This window comes from Martes martes (assembly GCF_963455335.1).
Source record: "Martes martes genome assembly, chromosome: 5".
Classification (NCBI taxonomy): Eukaryota; Metazoa; Chordata; class Mammalia; order Carnivora; family Mustelidae; genus Martes; species Martes martes.
In genome coordinates, this window is record NC_137892.1 from 45,281,914 (window position 1) to 45,295,768 (window position 13,855).

Below are 13,855 nucleotides of genomic sequence, written 5' to 3' on the forward strand. Positions count from 1 at the left end.
CCATGCTTGAAAGGTGTTTCCTTCCACACTTATAAAGGGTTGTAACCGAGGCCCGCAGTTACAGTTATGAAAGAAACCGTCAACTAAATTGCAGCAGGTTAAACTGACACAGTTACTAATATCCCAGAGTCGCTTTTCTGTTGCGAGTCCGCACCGCACCCTCCACCCCGCCCTCCAGGAAGAGACCTGGAAAGGTCGTAAAAGCTTTTTACTGAACCAGGCAAAGGCTACCCACAAATGAAGTGTCACAGGAGGTCAACAACCCGGTCTCTATTTTCCCCCATCTCCTCAAGAGCCCCGCCCGTTCGGGGTATCAGACCCCAGAGGGAGCCCATGTCACAGGCCGCCTAAGCGTAGGAAGCAGCCGGAGGTGACTACAGTTGCCCAACAGTTGGGTTCCCAGGCTGCCTGGTGTGACGCACAGCGCCCTCCCCACCCCTCCGGACAGGCGCTCAGACTGGTCGGAGGGAGTTATGGTTTGGGGCCTGGGCAACCAGGTTCCACGCAAGACCCTGCTCCCTCGGCTTATTCAACTTGGCCCTCCCGCGGCACCCCAGCCCCAACGTAGTTTTTAGCGTTCCCCCCCTCCCCCCCCGGCTTCCCCCGCAGCTTCTCGGTCTCTCAGCCGCGATGTCCTTGCGTAATCGTTCCGAGTGACAGTAGCGTCCATACCCGCACGGAGCGAGCCTGCAGCTCCCACTTCCCGGAATTCAATTCCCAGCCTCTAAGAGAGGGCGCCCGAGCAAGGATCAGCAACCCACGGTCGTGGCCAGAGTCCGGCGGCCTCCGCGCGGCCAGCGTGCGCGCTCCCATCCATGCGCGTGCGCGCACTCACTCTTGGCCCGCCTCAGTACCAATAGCTTTCCTTCTATTCCCCACGACTCCACAACGTAGCCCCGCCCACCGCCCGCGCGCCAGCCGGAGGTGTTCGGCGTGCGCGCGCCCGTTCGCCCGCCGGCCCGCCTCGCGCCCAGTGGGGAAGGGGAGTGAGCAGAGGAGCTTACGTCGCGCGGGAGGCGGAGGCGACGGCGACCTCGGTGGTGGCGGCGGCGGAGGCGGCTACGACGGAGACGGTTGCGCTCGCTCTCTCGGCGTCATGGCGGCTGCCGGGAGCCGATAAGCGGCGGGATCGGGAGCGCGCGCGTGGCCGCGGCGACGACGACGGCTCGTTACTTCTCGCTTTTGCTGCCTTCGCCGTTGGTGCTTCAATAATGAATTGATTGTTGGATCCGCTCCGCAGGGGATCACGCGTTGGTGCCGCGGCCCGGGGCTTCCCCTTCCCCTCCGCGTCCTTCCCCTTCCCCCTCCTTCTCACGGACTCCTGCTTACCCCGAGACGCCCGCAGCCCGAGGACTCACTAGCGGCAGAGACCGCGGGCCCGGGCGCGGGGGAGGCCGCCGATCGAGTCGGCTCCCTCCGCCCCGCGAAGCCTGCACGCCCGCCGGTAAGAAAGGGGGCGGCGGGCGGGTCAGGATGTGGCGGGGAGGACGGGAGCCGGCCAGGCGGAGGGCGGAGGGCGGGGGCGGCGCGGTTCCCGGGCGGCGGCCCAGAGGCCGAGCGCCGGGCGAAGGCCGGGGCGGCTCTGTGAGGGCCGGCGGTGGCTGACGGGCTCGGAGCACAGGGGGCGTGTGAGTGGCGAGCGCAGGCCGGCGCCAAAGAGCGCATCCTCGCGCCGGACGGTCGGGCAGCCGGGCAGCCGAGCCTGGGCCTCCTCGGCTTGGGGCTGGCCGGGCCGCGAGGGGAGAGCGGCGAGGGGAGAACGGCTAGCACTTGCCGGGTGCTTTAGTCCCGCCGCGACCCGGGCTCCCAGCACGTGGGGAGCGGCGGGGAGGGGGAGGGGGCGGCGGCCCGGGCGAGCCCGGGAGGGCGCGGGGCGGGTCTGCGGGAAGTTTGAGGCGGGAAGGGAGACCCCGGGACCGGGATGAAGGCCGGGAGAGGGACAGGGTTGGAGGAGGGTGGTGTGCATCTGGTTGGGAGGCTGATTGGAGCGAAGCTGCAAAGTACGGATGAGGGAGGAGGAAGGTTTCCAGCCTCCTTTCGAGTACCGCTTTGAAAACTTAGCAGGAGCGAAGCAACTGTTAAAGGACGGGCGCGGAGAAGGAAGATTCAAAGAGGTTTAGCGTCTTAGGGAAGAGTCATTGTTAAGACGCGTGAAAGGCAGGAGAGAGCTGCTTGCTCCTGGAGCTTCAGAACTTAAGGGTGTGAGAAGGGTCTCAGAAAGAGGACTTAGTCGGAGAAGGAAGATGAGGGGGAAAAGGAAGTTTCACTGTACGGAGAAAGCCATTTTGAGGGGCGAAAGGAGTGAAAAGGAAAGAACGAAAAGAGTTGTGAACTTTCTCGTTGAAGAGAGACTTTGGGTAAGAGGCAGTTTGTTAGAGTACCTAGATTTTTAGGACATAATTGTTTAATAGTAAAGCTCTTTGACTAGTTGGAATTAATATTTAACGTTAAGAATAAATGTTGCATGGAGTAGTTACTTTTTGGATGACCGTTTCTTGCAGTCTACTGGACTGTAGTCTCTGGAGAAATAAAATCCCGATCAAGATGCAGAGTTTACTATAATTGGGTTGGCAACAGCGTATTTTCCCCCTCTTTTTTGTGGAGTGGAAATAATCGTAGGAGTAAATTCTCTTTGCTGAGGTCGGCGGACAGCTCTGCTCTCAGGCGCCTGTCTCGGTACTTTCTGGCTGGGGAAGGATCTGACGTCTCCTTCCCCCGCTTCTTCCTCTCCCTCCCCTGCCAGAGATCTCCTTTGTTTATTCGTGGATGGCTTGTAGGTGACTCTCCAGTGTTGGACTGAAATCTTGAAAGGTGGAAATGCTGTGTCTTGGCTCATGATTTTTACCCCAAGCCCATTTCTTAATTAATCCTATGGTATATTCTATTACCTTTTTTTTTTTTTTTTTAATGGAACCAATGCAAGTCCAGACTGGATAACTACTATTTAAATTTTATCTCTCCATTCTTGGTTTACCTGTGAAAGGAACACATTTGTTTTGACCTATACATTTTCCCCTGAAATTATATGATACACTTATATTCTGCTCTCATGTGAGCATTTTCAAAACTTTCCCCCACTCAGGTATATGAAGTTCTGGGTAATAGGAATTAGTGCTTGATTAAAGGTAATTTTTCCCCCCTTCATTTGTTTGACCAAGTATCTAATAAGACTTCATTTTCTGTTCTTGGGATATGTATATATTACATACTACCACTTTGTTTTAGTTATTTGTTTATAATGTTTATATATGTGTTTTGATACACAGTTGCAGTCAGTCTGAAAGTTTTACCACTCCACATATATTTTAATTTCTTCTGTCAAAAATAAACAGTGGTACTAAATTCTAGTAAGTAGTCAGGAATGTATTTAATAGAAGCCTAAGTATTTTGAGTGAAAGACCCCTACTCCTCTCTTACCATTTCTAATTGTCCTAGGTAGATTTGTGTAAGTTCTAGATAGACTTACTCATCTTTTTCTCTATAGGTAATTTTCTTACTTTCTCAATATATTTTCTTTAGGTGAATCAAAAAGGGCCCAGGAATCCTATGAATGTTGGAGAAAATTCATCTGTGAATTTTTGATGTTTAAGGAGTTCATATTTGTATTCATCTTTTAAACTGGGAAGATTTATATTTTATTTTAAAACTTCTTGGTATTTACAATGAATGGACACAGTGATGAAGAAAGTGTTAGAAACAGTAGTGGAGAATCAAGGTAAGCACTTTATTACAAGTATTTATTATGAAGAGAATGTAAAACTTGCATGACTCTTTAGTTTTCCTAGTAGGTGGCAGAGTTTCCAGATCAGATTCTTCCTCTAAGTTATCCAAACAGTAAAAAAAAATTTTCTGATACATGAAGTTTTGTTGATAATACAGGTTTTATTTTTTCTATTGGGATATACAAAGATGAATTTTAATATGGAAAGTTTAGGTGACTTAAATCTCCTTTGGAAGTTTATATTGTTTGGGTCAATTATTGAAACTAGACCAAGTAAAAAGAGACCCTTAAGTGGCTTTGACTGTTGGTGCACTCTCCAAATAAAGGCAATAAGAAATTCTTTACTCACCTTTTTTCTGGCATTTTGTCATCTATACCTTTCCTGTACAGTATAGTAGCTACTAGCCACATGTGGCTATTTAAATTTGAACTATTTAAAATTACAGAATATTCAGAATGCAATTACTCAGTCATACTGGACGCATTTCAGATGCTGAAAGCCACATGTGATTAATGGCTACCATGATCTGTACCACAGATAGAAAACATTTCTATCACTGCAAAAGTTCTTTTGGCCAACACTGATTGGGACATTTGTTAGAATATTGCTGCAACCCTTTTTTCCTCTGATTTTCTTTTTAAATTTCAGTTTTAATTATGTATGAATGAGTTACTTGAGCCATGTCTTTGCAAAGAAGATATAGTTAATGGGAATAAGCCATGTTAAGCTATTTTAATGTGTAAGAAACCTCTTCAAATACAAAAACTCTTTAAATTCTTCTGTAGCCCCCAAATTTTGAGTTACCTGCACATTGATGGAGTCCATGTAGTTATATACACTTATCAGTAGAGATCAGGTGTGAACATCAGAGTCAGACCCCCTGATTACTTTTTCCCAGTTCTACTTTTTATTAGTTGTATAAATTGGGGCAAATTACTTTACCTCTGAGGTTTTGTCTTTTTCACTTATAGAATATGAATTACAGTATTATTTATCTTAAAGTTGAGAATAGTGAAGTGTTATGTGGAAGGGGCTTAAAATAGTTCTGATATAATGAGCAGTCAGTATTTGCTTACTATGATTAGCATCATGTTTTAGGTACCATAGAATACTACATAACTGGAACTTTAATTATGGTGGTAGAGAAATGTGATGGACAAGAAACAGGAAAGTTTTGGTAGTTGGGAGGGTTGCAGAAGTAATATTGGATAGAAAAGAAAGCAGTGTTATTAGTATTTGACTTGAAACTTGGTATTTTCTGGTCTTGCTATGTGTACTTTAGTTTATCAGCTTTCACAGGCGGACTGTCTGCATAACAAAAACATCATAGAGAGAAAGGAGCAATTATGGAAAGCAGCATTGTTTAGTTGAACAGATATTGGTCTAAACATTACAAAACCTGAGCTGGCACTGCATTAACTAGTTCTCTGAATGATCTCAACTTTAAAAAAGAATTGAACTAAATGATTTTGAAGTTTCATCTCACTACTTAATTTACAAAGTATAATAAGGTTTTAGACAATAAGAGTTGAAGAATCAACAGAGTTGAGAGGCTAAATTGGAAGAGTTTTGAATCTCATGTTTGATTCAAATCTCTACAGGTAAATTGACTATAGTAAGTGATTGTACACATTCTTTTATTTGTTAGTGAACAATGAAATGGTTAATAGGTAGAAATTTCTAGAGGAAACACAGGAACTAAACTACTCACAAACTAGGAAATAAGACTCTTGAAAATAAATCCTCTAGTTGAGTATTCAGAGAGGTCATGTGCTGTTATATTCTGAGCCCTTACTTGTTCTAATAATGTTTTATGTATTTTGCTGCCATATCTAAAGGGGAGTAGTAAGATAGATTTGGTAGTGTAAGTGAAAAAAGTTAAACCCTGTGAAATCAAATTTACTTAAAGGAATCTTTTGCAACGCATACTTATTTAAAACAACTGCAAATCATATTCCCTAATTATTCTGAGTTACTATTTCTAGTATATAGGTTTTACATGCTTCTGAGAAGTGTGGTTGTCAAGTTATCTTGTTCTTGCAACTGCCTTGGTGTTTATCAGGAGGGAGACCTGCTTCTCATCTGCTTTCATTTTCTTCCTTGCTGCTGTTATGCTGTCCTTTTCCTTTGCTCCACTGTCATTGTTAACAACCCTCAACCACCATTCTCCCCAGCCACCTCCTGCCCGCAAAAAACAAAACACTTCTAGTAACTATGAATATTATTATAGAGTGAAGAGAGGAGAAATATGCTCTGCTTTTAAAATTGATACATATTGTAAATAGTTTTTAAAGTAAAACTTGATTTTTATTGGGTAGAATTTTTAAATGGATTTTTGCTTTAGATTTTCTTTCTTCCTTTGTGGAAATTCCATTATGAAATGAAATAAAATTAAGCAAGAAGTCATTTGACATTTTTAGTTGTTATAATTAGCTTTCTACTAAAAAATGGTTTTTGATTGTTTCCATGTGCAAAGCTGTCTATGACCACTGACTGAAAGGAGGAAGAATACACAGGAAGATGTCTCTTTAGCTATGCTATAACTGACAATTTTGAAACCTATTTACAAAGAAATGTGGGTCAGGATGCACCTGCACATCAGTTTAAACTCAGCGCAAAGTTTATTATATAACTGAAGTTAAGCTTTCTAAAGATGTTTTTGGAAGATTTCAAAGTACTGATTCTTGGCTATGTAGATTTGAGGAAAAAAAAAACAAACAAACAAACAAAAAAATCAAGTTTTCCAAATCATGGTTAGACTTCTTATTTTAAAGTTCTCTTGAATGATTTAATCCTGGAATAGATTTGTGGATGAAGACCGGAAATACATAGTCACAATTTGCTACTCAGAACAATTTCTCTCCTTGCCTGCAGATTAATTTTTAATAATCTAAAATTGTACATGTAAATATACAGTCACATTTTGCTACTCAGAACAATTTCTCTCCTTGCCTGCAGATTAATTTTTAATAATCTAAAATTGTACATGTAAATTTGATAATTTATTTGAATCACTTTAATTAGCATCTACATATGATGCTCTTGAAAAATTTTTACAGAGTGAGGGAGACTGTTAGTGATGTGCTACAATGGTCTTAACCATTGTTAGGGTGAATCTGTGGCTGGTGGCTGGCAGTTGAGCTTTATTATCCTGATTCTTAGAATTCTTTTGTTTCATTATAGCTTTTCATAGCATTAACAGTGCTTGATTTAATACTTACGTATGTTTTAAATATATATGTGTGTAAATTTTATATTTATTTTGAAGAACTCTGTCACACAAATTTCCTTGGCTTATAGAAAATATTTTTGTTAATGTTTTATAGTTCAAAAATCTTTGAATCTGAACTTTTAAAGTGTTTCTTGTAAGCAATGAGTAGGAGTATGATCAGTGGAAATGTTCTAAATGAAAATCTCCTTTTATAGAAATTCAGCTTCTTTAAAAGGCTTTGAGAAGCCCCCTAGTTTAAAGGACCTGTTAGGGGACACCAGGGTGGCTCATTGGGTTAAGCCTCTGCCTTCAGCTCAGGTCATGATCCCAGGGTCCTGGGATGGAGCCCCGCATCCGCAGAGAGCCTGCTTCCCCCTCTCTCTCTGCCAGCCTCTCTGCCTACTTGTGATCTCTGTCTGTCACATAAATAAATAAAATCTTAAAAAAAAAAAAGAATTAAAAAAAAAATAAAAAAAAATAAAGGACCTGTTAAATTTAATAACACCAAGTCAAAGTTAATTTGAACACAGGCCATGTTTCTTTACCATGTATTTATTTGTTAGTGTCTTGTTGAAAACTACTATGGTACACCATTTTTGATGTGTTGCATTTATGTACATTCATACCAGAAAGATTTGTTGTCATCAAAATCAGTTTTTTTTCACTAAGTAAACTTGAATGTTTTTAAAGGCTATACCAGTTAAATGGTATTTTCTGAGCTTATTTTGCAGTTATCTCAGAGTTTTAAAAAAGTCAGTTCATTCTTAAATTTCAAATGTTTGTGCTAAGAAATATTTTAAGAAAGGCAGGAAAACATGAAATCACAAAACCAGAATGGCTAGAAATCATTCAGTTAAGGAAACTGGTTTTTAAAATTTTCCCATGATGTCATTATTTGCAGGGAAGTATGGCTCTTTTACACCATTTTCTATTAATCCCTGTTTTTCAGCTCTATGTAATTTCTTCATTTTTCCTATTAGTTTTTTTCTTTCCTCAAATATCCTCTACATGATCCTAGATGATCTGACATTAAGTACCATTTCTTAACATTTTGAAACTTGAATAAACTGTTAAGCAGGAACTTTAGTAATAGGTTACTCTCTCTCCAAATACAGTTTACTGAATTAGAATTTTCATAGTATTTTCTAGGATTGTAATTAATCTAGGTTTTTGTAAAGTTTTGAGACTTTTAACTGGTAAGGATAAGAGAATTGTGTATGATTTGAGGTTCAAATATATTCCTTTTATCTGCATAGGTATGAGATAATGTGGAGGCAAATGTTAATATGTAATTATCCCTCTTTTATACTTCTAAGGTAGTTGCTTATTTAAGATCACGGTGATGGGTTACATTTCGTATGGTTCTGTTTTTAAAAATAAGAGTATTTCTTTGCAGGGAAGAGGTAAAGAATAAATAGAAAAACTATCTTTTTTACAGAAAAATTTAAAAAATGCATAAATAGAAAAGTTAAAGTTCCAGTTATGGCCCTTGGACCAATAACATTGGCATCAACTGTGAATTTGTTGGAAAGGTACAACCTTGGGCCCCAACCCTGTCCCCCTGAATCAGAATCTTCATTTTAACAAGATTTCCAAGTGATTTTTGTTCATGTTAAATTCCTCTGTGTGTGTGTGTGTGTATAGCTACACACACACACACACACACACACACACGGAACTGTTTGGAGTCATTCATCACCTAGCCACTTACTTTTGTTACTGGTGGTGTTATTTTTTTCCCTGGGAACCCCCCAAAGGATGGTGTCATGGCCCATGCCAGCAAGAGGTTGAGTACATTTCGTTTCTTTTGAATCGATAATAATGTGGCATGCAATGATTATTGAACTCTTACTCTGACTGAACCAGGCATGGTACACGTAGTGTACAGATTATTACATGAATTTATCATAGTTCATCCTCATAAAACTCCTGTGATGTATGCAGTATTATGATTCCTGCTCTCCAGAAGGGGAAACCAGATTTATAGCCATTTTTAAAAATCTTTTTTAAAAAACTACTAACTAAATTCCACACTTTACTTGGATTTCATTGGTTTTTCCATTAATGCCACTTCTGTTCCAGGATTCAATCCAGGGTACCATGTTGCATTTAGTTGTCAACTCTCCGCAGTATCCTCTGGTCTGTGAGAGTTTCTGTCTTTTCTTGATTTCCTTAAGTCTTAAAGTGCTGGCCAGGTATCCTATGGAATATCCATCCCCCAGTTGGGATTTATCTGATGTTTTTATTAGGATAAACTGGGGTTATCAGTTTTTGGAACGAATATCACAGAGATGAAGTGCTCTTCTAGTCACATACATGGGAAGGGTAGTATCAACATGATATTAACCATCATCACATAGCCAACATAATATTTGCTGGGGTTCTCCATTTTAAGTTGCTGCTTTTTTTCTTCTCACACTGTATGCTTTGGAAGCAAGTGACTATGTCTAGCCCTCTCTCAAATGGTTGGGGGGAATGTTGGATTTAAGTTCCATCTCCTGCTGGCAGAGAGTATCTATATACACTAAGTGGAATTCTTCTGTAAAGGAGTCTTTTCTCTATTTATTCATTCATTTATAGAAGCCTGGACTTACATATGTGAATTTTATGCTTTGGGTTATAATCCAGTAAGTGATTTATTTTGTTGCTCATACTGTTGTAGCCTTGCCCATTGGGTACTATCTTTCAAGTTTGCCTCTGTATACTTTTTACATACTCCTCTTTTTGCCCCAGAATCAGCCATTTCTCCAGAGAGCCCTGGATCCTTTTATTGGAGAAAAGGGTATTAGAAACCAAGGCTTGGGTGCTGGGTATGCTTGTTGGTACCCACGTATCACTGCTTCTAGGTCCTCTCAGTGGAAAAAGCAGATAAGCTAGATAGTATATGTATACATACTGAACCATGTATATCTACGCATCTCTAGTTTTGGTATCTATCAGTATGCATATTAAGGTGGACATGCGTTTGTATTGATGTCTAATTCTGTACTACAGGATTCATCCTAACCTTCCTTTCTTGCTCCTTTATAACTGCAGTCTCCTTCAGGGAGAAACTTGGCTCTTATCATCCACCATCCCATCATGCACTTCAAGGTCAGATGCAGGTAAAGCAATTTTAGAATTTTTAGGCCGCAGTCCCAGAAGAAATAAATTTATCAACTATAACACAGTACTTATGTACAGTATACAGTTTATATTATATTTAGCCTTACAGTTTCTAGTCAAAACACTGTTTTCTAAAGTTACTAATGTTAGTTTCTTCCTCCCACCCTCTTCAGTGTGGTTGTCATAAATTTGTAATAAAGTTAGATTCATTTGGCACAGTTTGCATTCCATTCTGTGTTCTTCGGTCACATGGGTTGATCTTTTAAAGTTGCATATATTACATTTACTCTCTGATGTGCAGTTTCATGTGTTTTTGACAAATGCACAGAATCATTTATCCTCTACTCCATTACTGGGCAGAATGGTTCCTTCACCCTAAAAGTTCCCCTCTTTGACCCAGATCTGCTGAATCAGAATTTTCATTTTAACAAGATTCCCAGGAGATGTATATGCATATTCAATTCATATGCATATAGGAGAAGCTATTCACCTGGGATCCTTCAGTAACATGCCATGTTAATGAAGAAAGATTATTATGATTTAGAGGTGATAATGCGGTAGCTAGGTTTTAACACACAATCAGGTAAGTATGTTCAGATTCTTGGAACCATATAGGTAAACAAATGAGGTGAAAGAAATTGGAATTGAGCAAAGTACTAGAGTAATGTAATGGGCTATATGGGAAGTTTTCATGGAACTCTTTAATTTTTGTAACCTTAATGGTAAGAAATGATATAATGTGAAAGGAAGCAAGAACAAATAGTATATATTCAGAAGTGGGTTGGAGAGGAAAATTTTTACAGAGTTATAGTCCCCCAATAAAGAAGTGTAAGTTCCCTAATAATGTGTTGGACATGCTGGCTTTGCATTTCTCCAGTCTGCTGTTTATTCATTGTTATGCTGAAGTTATTGAATGGTTTAGTCCCAAGCGAAGGAAGGAGAAAAAGAGAAGGATAGCTGCACAAATGTAATGTGTTGAGAGAATAATACCCATGTAAACGGGTTGTCAGAACCACTGGTTTTAAGAAGAGGTAATCCAGAAATTTATTGTACCAGAATCAAGTTCTTACATATGAAGACTGAAAAAATTGCTGTTTATAGTTAAAGGTATCTTATCTGTCGCTGTGATATGAGGTGACTGCTTAGTCAAAAGTCAACTTTAAACATTAAACTGCACTTCAGAGTTCTTTGGTATGGATAGATTGAGATCTAAGTTATCATTGAGAATAAAGCACAAAGATGGTAAGTTCTGGCTAAACAGTACTGGCTTCTGGCATCTAGTGTCTATAGTACCTATCTCTCAGAGATGAGACATAAGGCACAAAAATAGTGAGAAGCTCTTTTCTAATGAAAACCATTCATGTTAGCTATTTCACATCTCTCATTGCTGCTTTCAGAAGTACAGTTCTCTGTCTTCATATGCTTAATTTAGATGATTAAGCATCAACTTTGTGGTAGATTGCATGAGATGTTAAAATTGGAGATTCTCCTGTGAAGTTTATAGTGAAGAAAGAAACCAGATTTAAATATTTGCAGTGTCAAGTGGTTATAGTTAATACAAAGAGGTAATAGTGAGCAGCAGTTAAAAGGTGGGAGTCAGAGAAGTTTGATCATAAGGCAAATGGTTAGTTTATTATTTTTTAAGGATTTTATTTATTTGAGAGACCATGAGAGAGAGAGCGTGAGAGGGTAGAGGTCAGTGGGAGAAGCAGACTCCCCAGTGAGCAGGGAGCCCAATGAGGGACTTGATCCTGAAACTCCTGGATCATGACTTGAGCCAAAGGCAGTTGCTTAACCAACTGAGCCACCATGTGCCCACAAGTGGTTAGTTTCTCTATCAAGCCCAGTGTTAGAATGAAGTTTGTTTTTTTTTTAAAGAGATGTGTAAAACTGTGGTGATCTTAGATTTTCTGCATGTTTAAAGTTCTGATAATGTGGCTTTTATGATGGTGAGGCATTTTGACAGGCTTAGGGGAAAAGCAGAGTAACTTTTATACTCAGGAAAATGATGTTAGATGGCTGTAAATACTGTGCTGAAGAGCTATTATGTGAAGGAATGGGGCCATTGGACAAGAGTGGAGTTAGTCTGAATATCCCGAAAGACTGTTCTTTTTGTGCTTGAAGTAGATTATACTTTGATTATTGCAATTTGATGCAACTACTACAGTATTCCCATTTCTAATTGAGTAAATGTCGCATTAATAAAAGGATTCAGAAGTTTGATCTGAAAGGAAATTTTATAAGAAAAGAATTAGTTGTATATGAGTACGAAAAATGTAAATAATTTCTTTATTCCAGTTTTACCCTATATTTTATACCAAAGGATTGAACTAGTGTTCAGTAGCTTATCTCAGTCATATTATACTACATTGATGATTTCACTTTTTTTCTTAATTGAACAGCTTACAGTAAATGGAGGTAGTTGTTATGTGCAGCACACTCCTGTGTATCTGCAGACTGATGAAATACCAAATTACAAATAACTTTGTTAGAGAGTAAAGCATATAGTCCTGAGAACTTAGTTGTTTTGCTGTAGTATTCATTGACATAATAAAAAGCATATACATAATTCCAAAAATCTTTTTTAAAACAAATTACTCAAATGGATAATCTTTTTAAAAATGAACTTTTAGGGGCACCTGGGTGGCTCAGTGGGTTAAAGCCTCTGCCTTCGGCTCAGGTCATGATCCCAGGGTCCTGGGATTGAGCCCCGCATCGGGCTCTCTGCTTGACAGGGAGCGTGCTTCCTCCTCTCTCTCTGCCTGCCTCTCTGCCTACTTGTGATCTCAGTCTGTCAAATAAATAAAATCTTAAAAAAAAAAAAGAACTTTTAAATATAGACATTTATTTTGTTGTTAGTGTTGACTTAAAACTTGTGGATCGTAATTTTAAGCATATGTGTAAATAGTGACAGTAGTAAAATGTGACAGTAGTAAAATGAACTCTCATGTATGCATCATACAGCTTCACATTTTATCTCATGGCCAATCTAGTTTAATCTCAAAATCCTTCCACCTGCTCAATTATTTTGAAGATTATTTTGAAATACAATTTTTTTAAGGTTTTTATTTATTTGTCTATCAGAGAGCAAGTGAGCACAAGCTGTGGAGCGGCAGGCGGAGCAGACAGAGGGAGAAGCAGGCTCCCTGCTAAGCAAGGAGCCTGATATGGGACTCCATCCCAGGATCCTGGGATCATGACCCGGGCTGAAGGCAGATGCTTAACTGACTGAGCTACTCAGGTCTCCTTGAAATAGAATTTCTATGATTTCTACGATTTCTACGTATGTTAGACTTCTGCATGATAGGTAATAGTAATGGGGAAAACAAATGTTACAGTTAAGGTTCATCTACTTGTTATAATTACAAATTATAGAATTGAGAAGCACCTGGGTGGCTCAGACTTTTTAAATGTCTGACTCTCAATTTCGGCTCAGGTCATGATCTCAGGGTTGGGACATCGAGCCCAGTGTGGGGCTCCTCTCTGGGCCCGGAGCCTGCTTAGGATTCTCTCTCTCCCTCTACTCCTCCCCCCATTTCTCTCTCTCTCCTTCTCTCCTTTTCTCTCCTCCCCATTTAAAAAAAAACAACAAAATTACAGAATTAGAGGTTTGTATTGTTATTAATATTATAATAAATTTTATATATATTTTATGAAACTAACATATAGCGACTTGCAAATGTATATATAGTAGCCTTTATTTCTCATCTGATTCTCTGAATGTTTAGTAGAGAAATTTTGAGTTTACTGTCTAACTCATATTCAACATGACTAAACCCAGTCATTTGTTAAATTAGTCATGCTAAATATGACCCTT

General features: G+C 40.0%; 1 protein-coding gene across 1 annotated transcript in view; it reads left to right on the plus strand.

The window, feature by feature from the left end:
- The first annotated feature begins 909 nt into the window (after positions 1–909).
- The window catches only part of CHD1 (chromodomain helicase DNA binding protein 1), a 73,339-nt gene continuing 60,393 nt past the window's right edge, over positions 910–13,855 (plus strand). The window contains exons 1-2 of the mRNA XM_080803855.1: positions 910–1,444; positions 3,520–3,715. Coding sequence (XP_080659981.1) covers positions 3,663–3,715 — 53 coding nt within the window. The 5' untranslated portion in view covers positions 910–1,444; positions 3,520–3,662. The remainder of the gene's footprint in view (positions 1,445–3,519; positions 3,716–13,855) is intronic.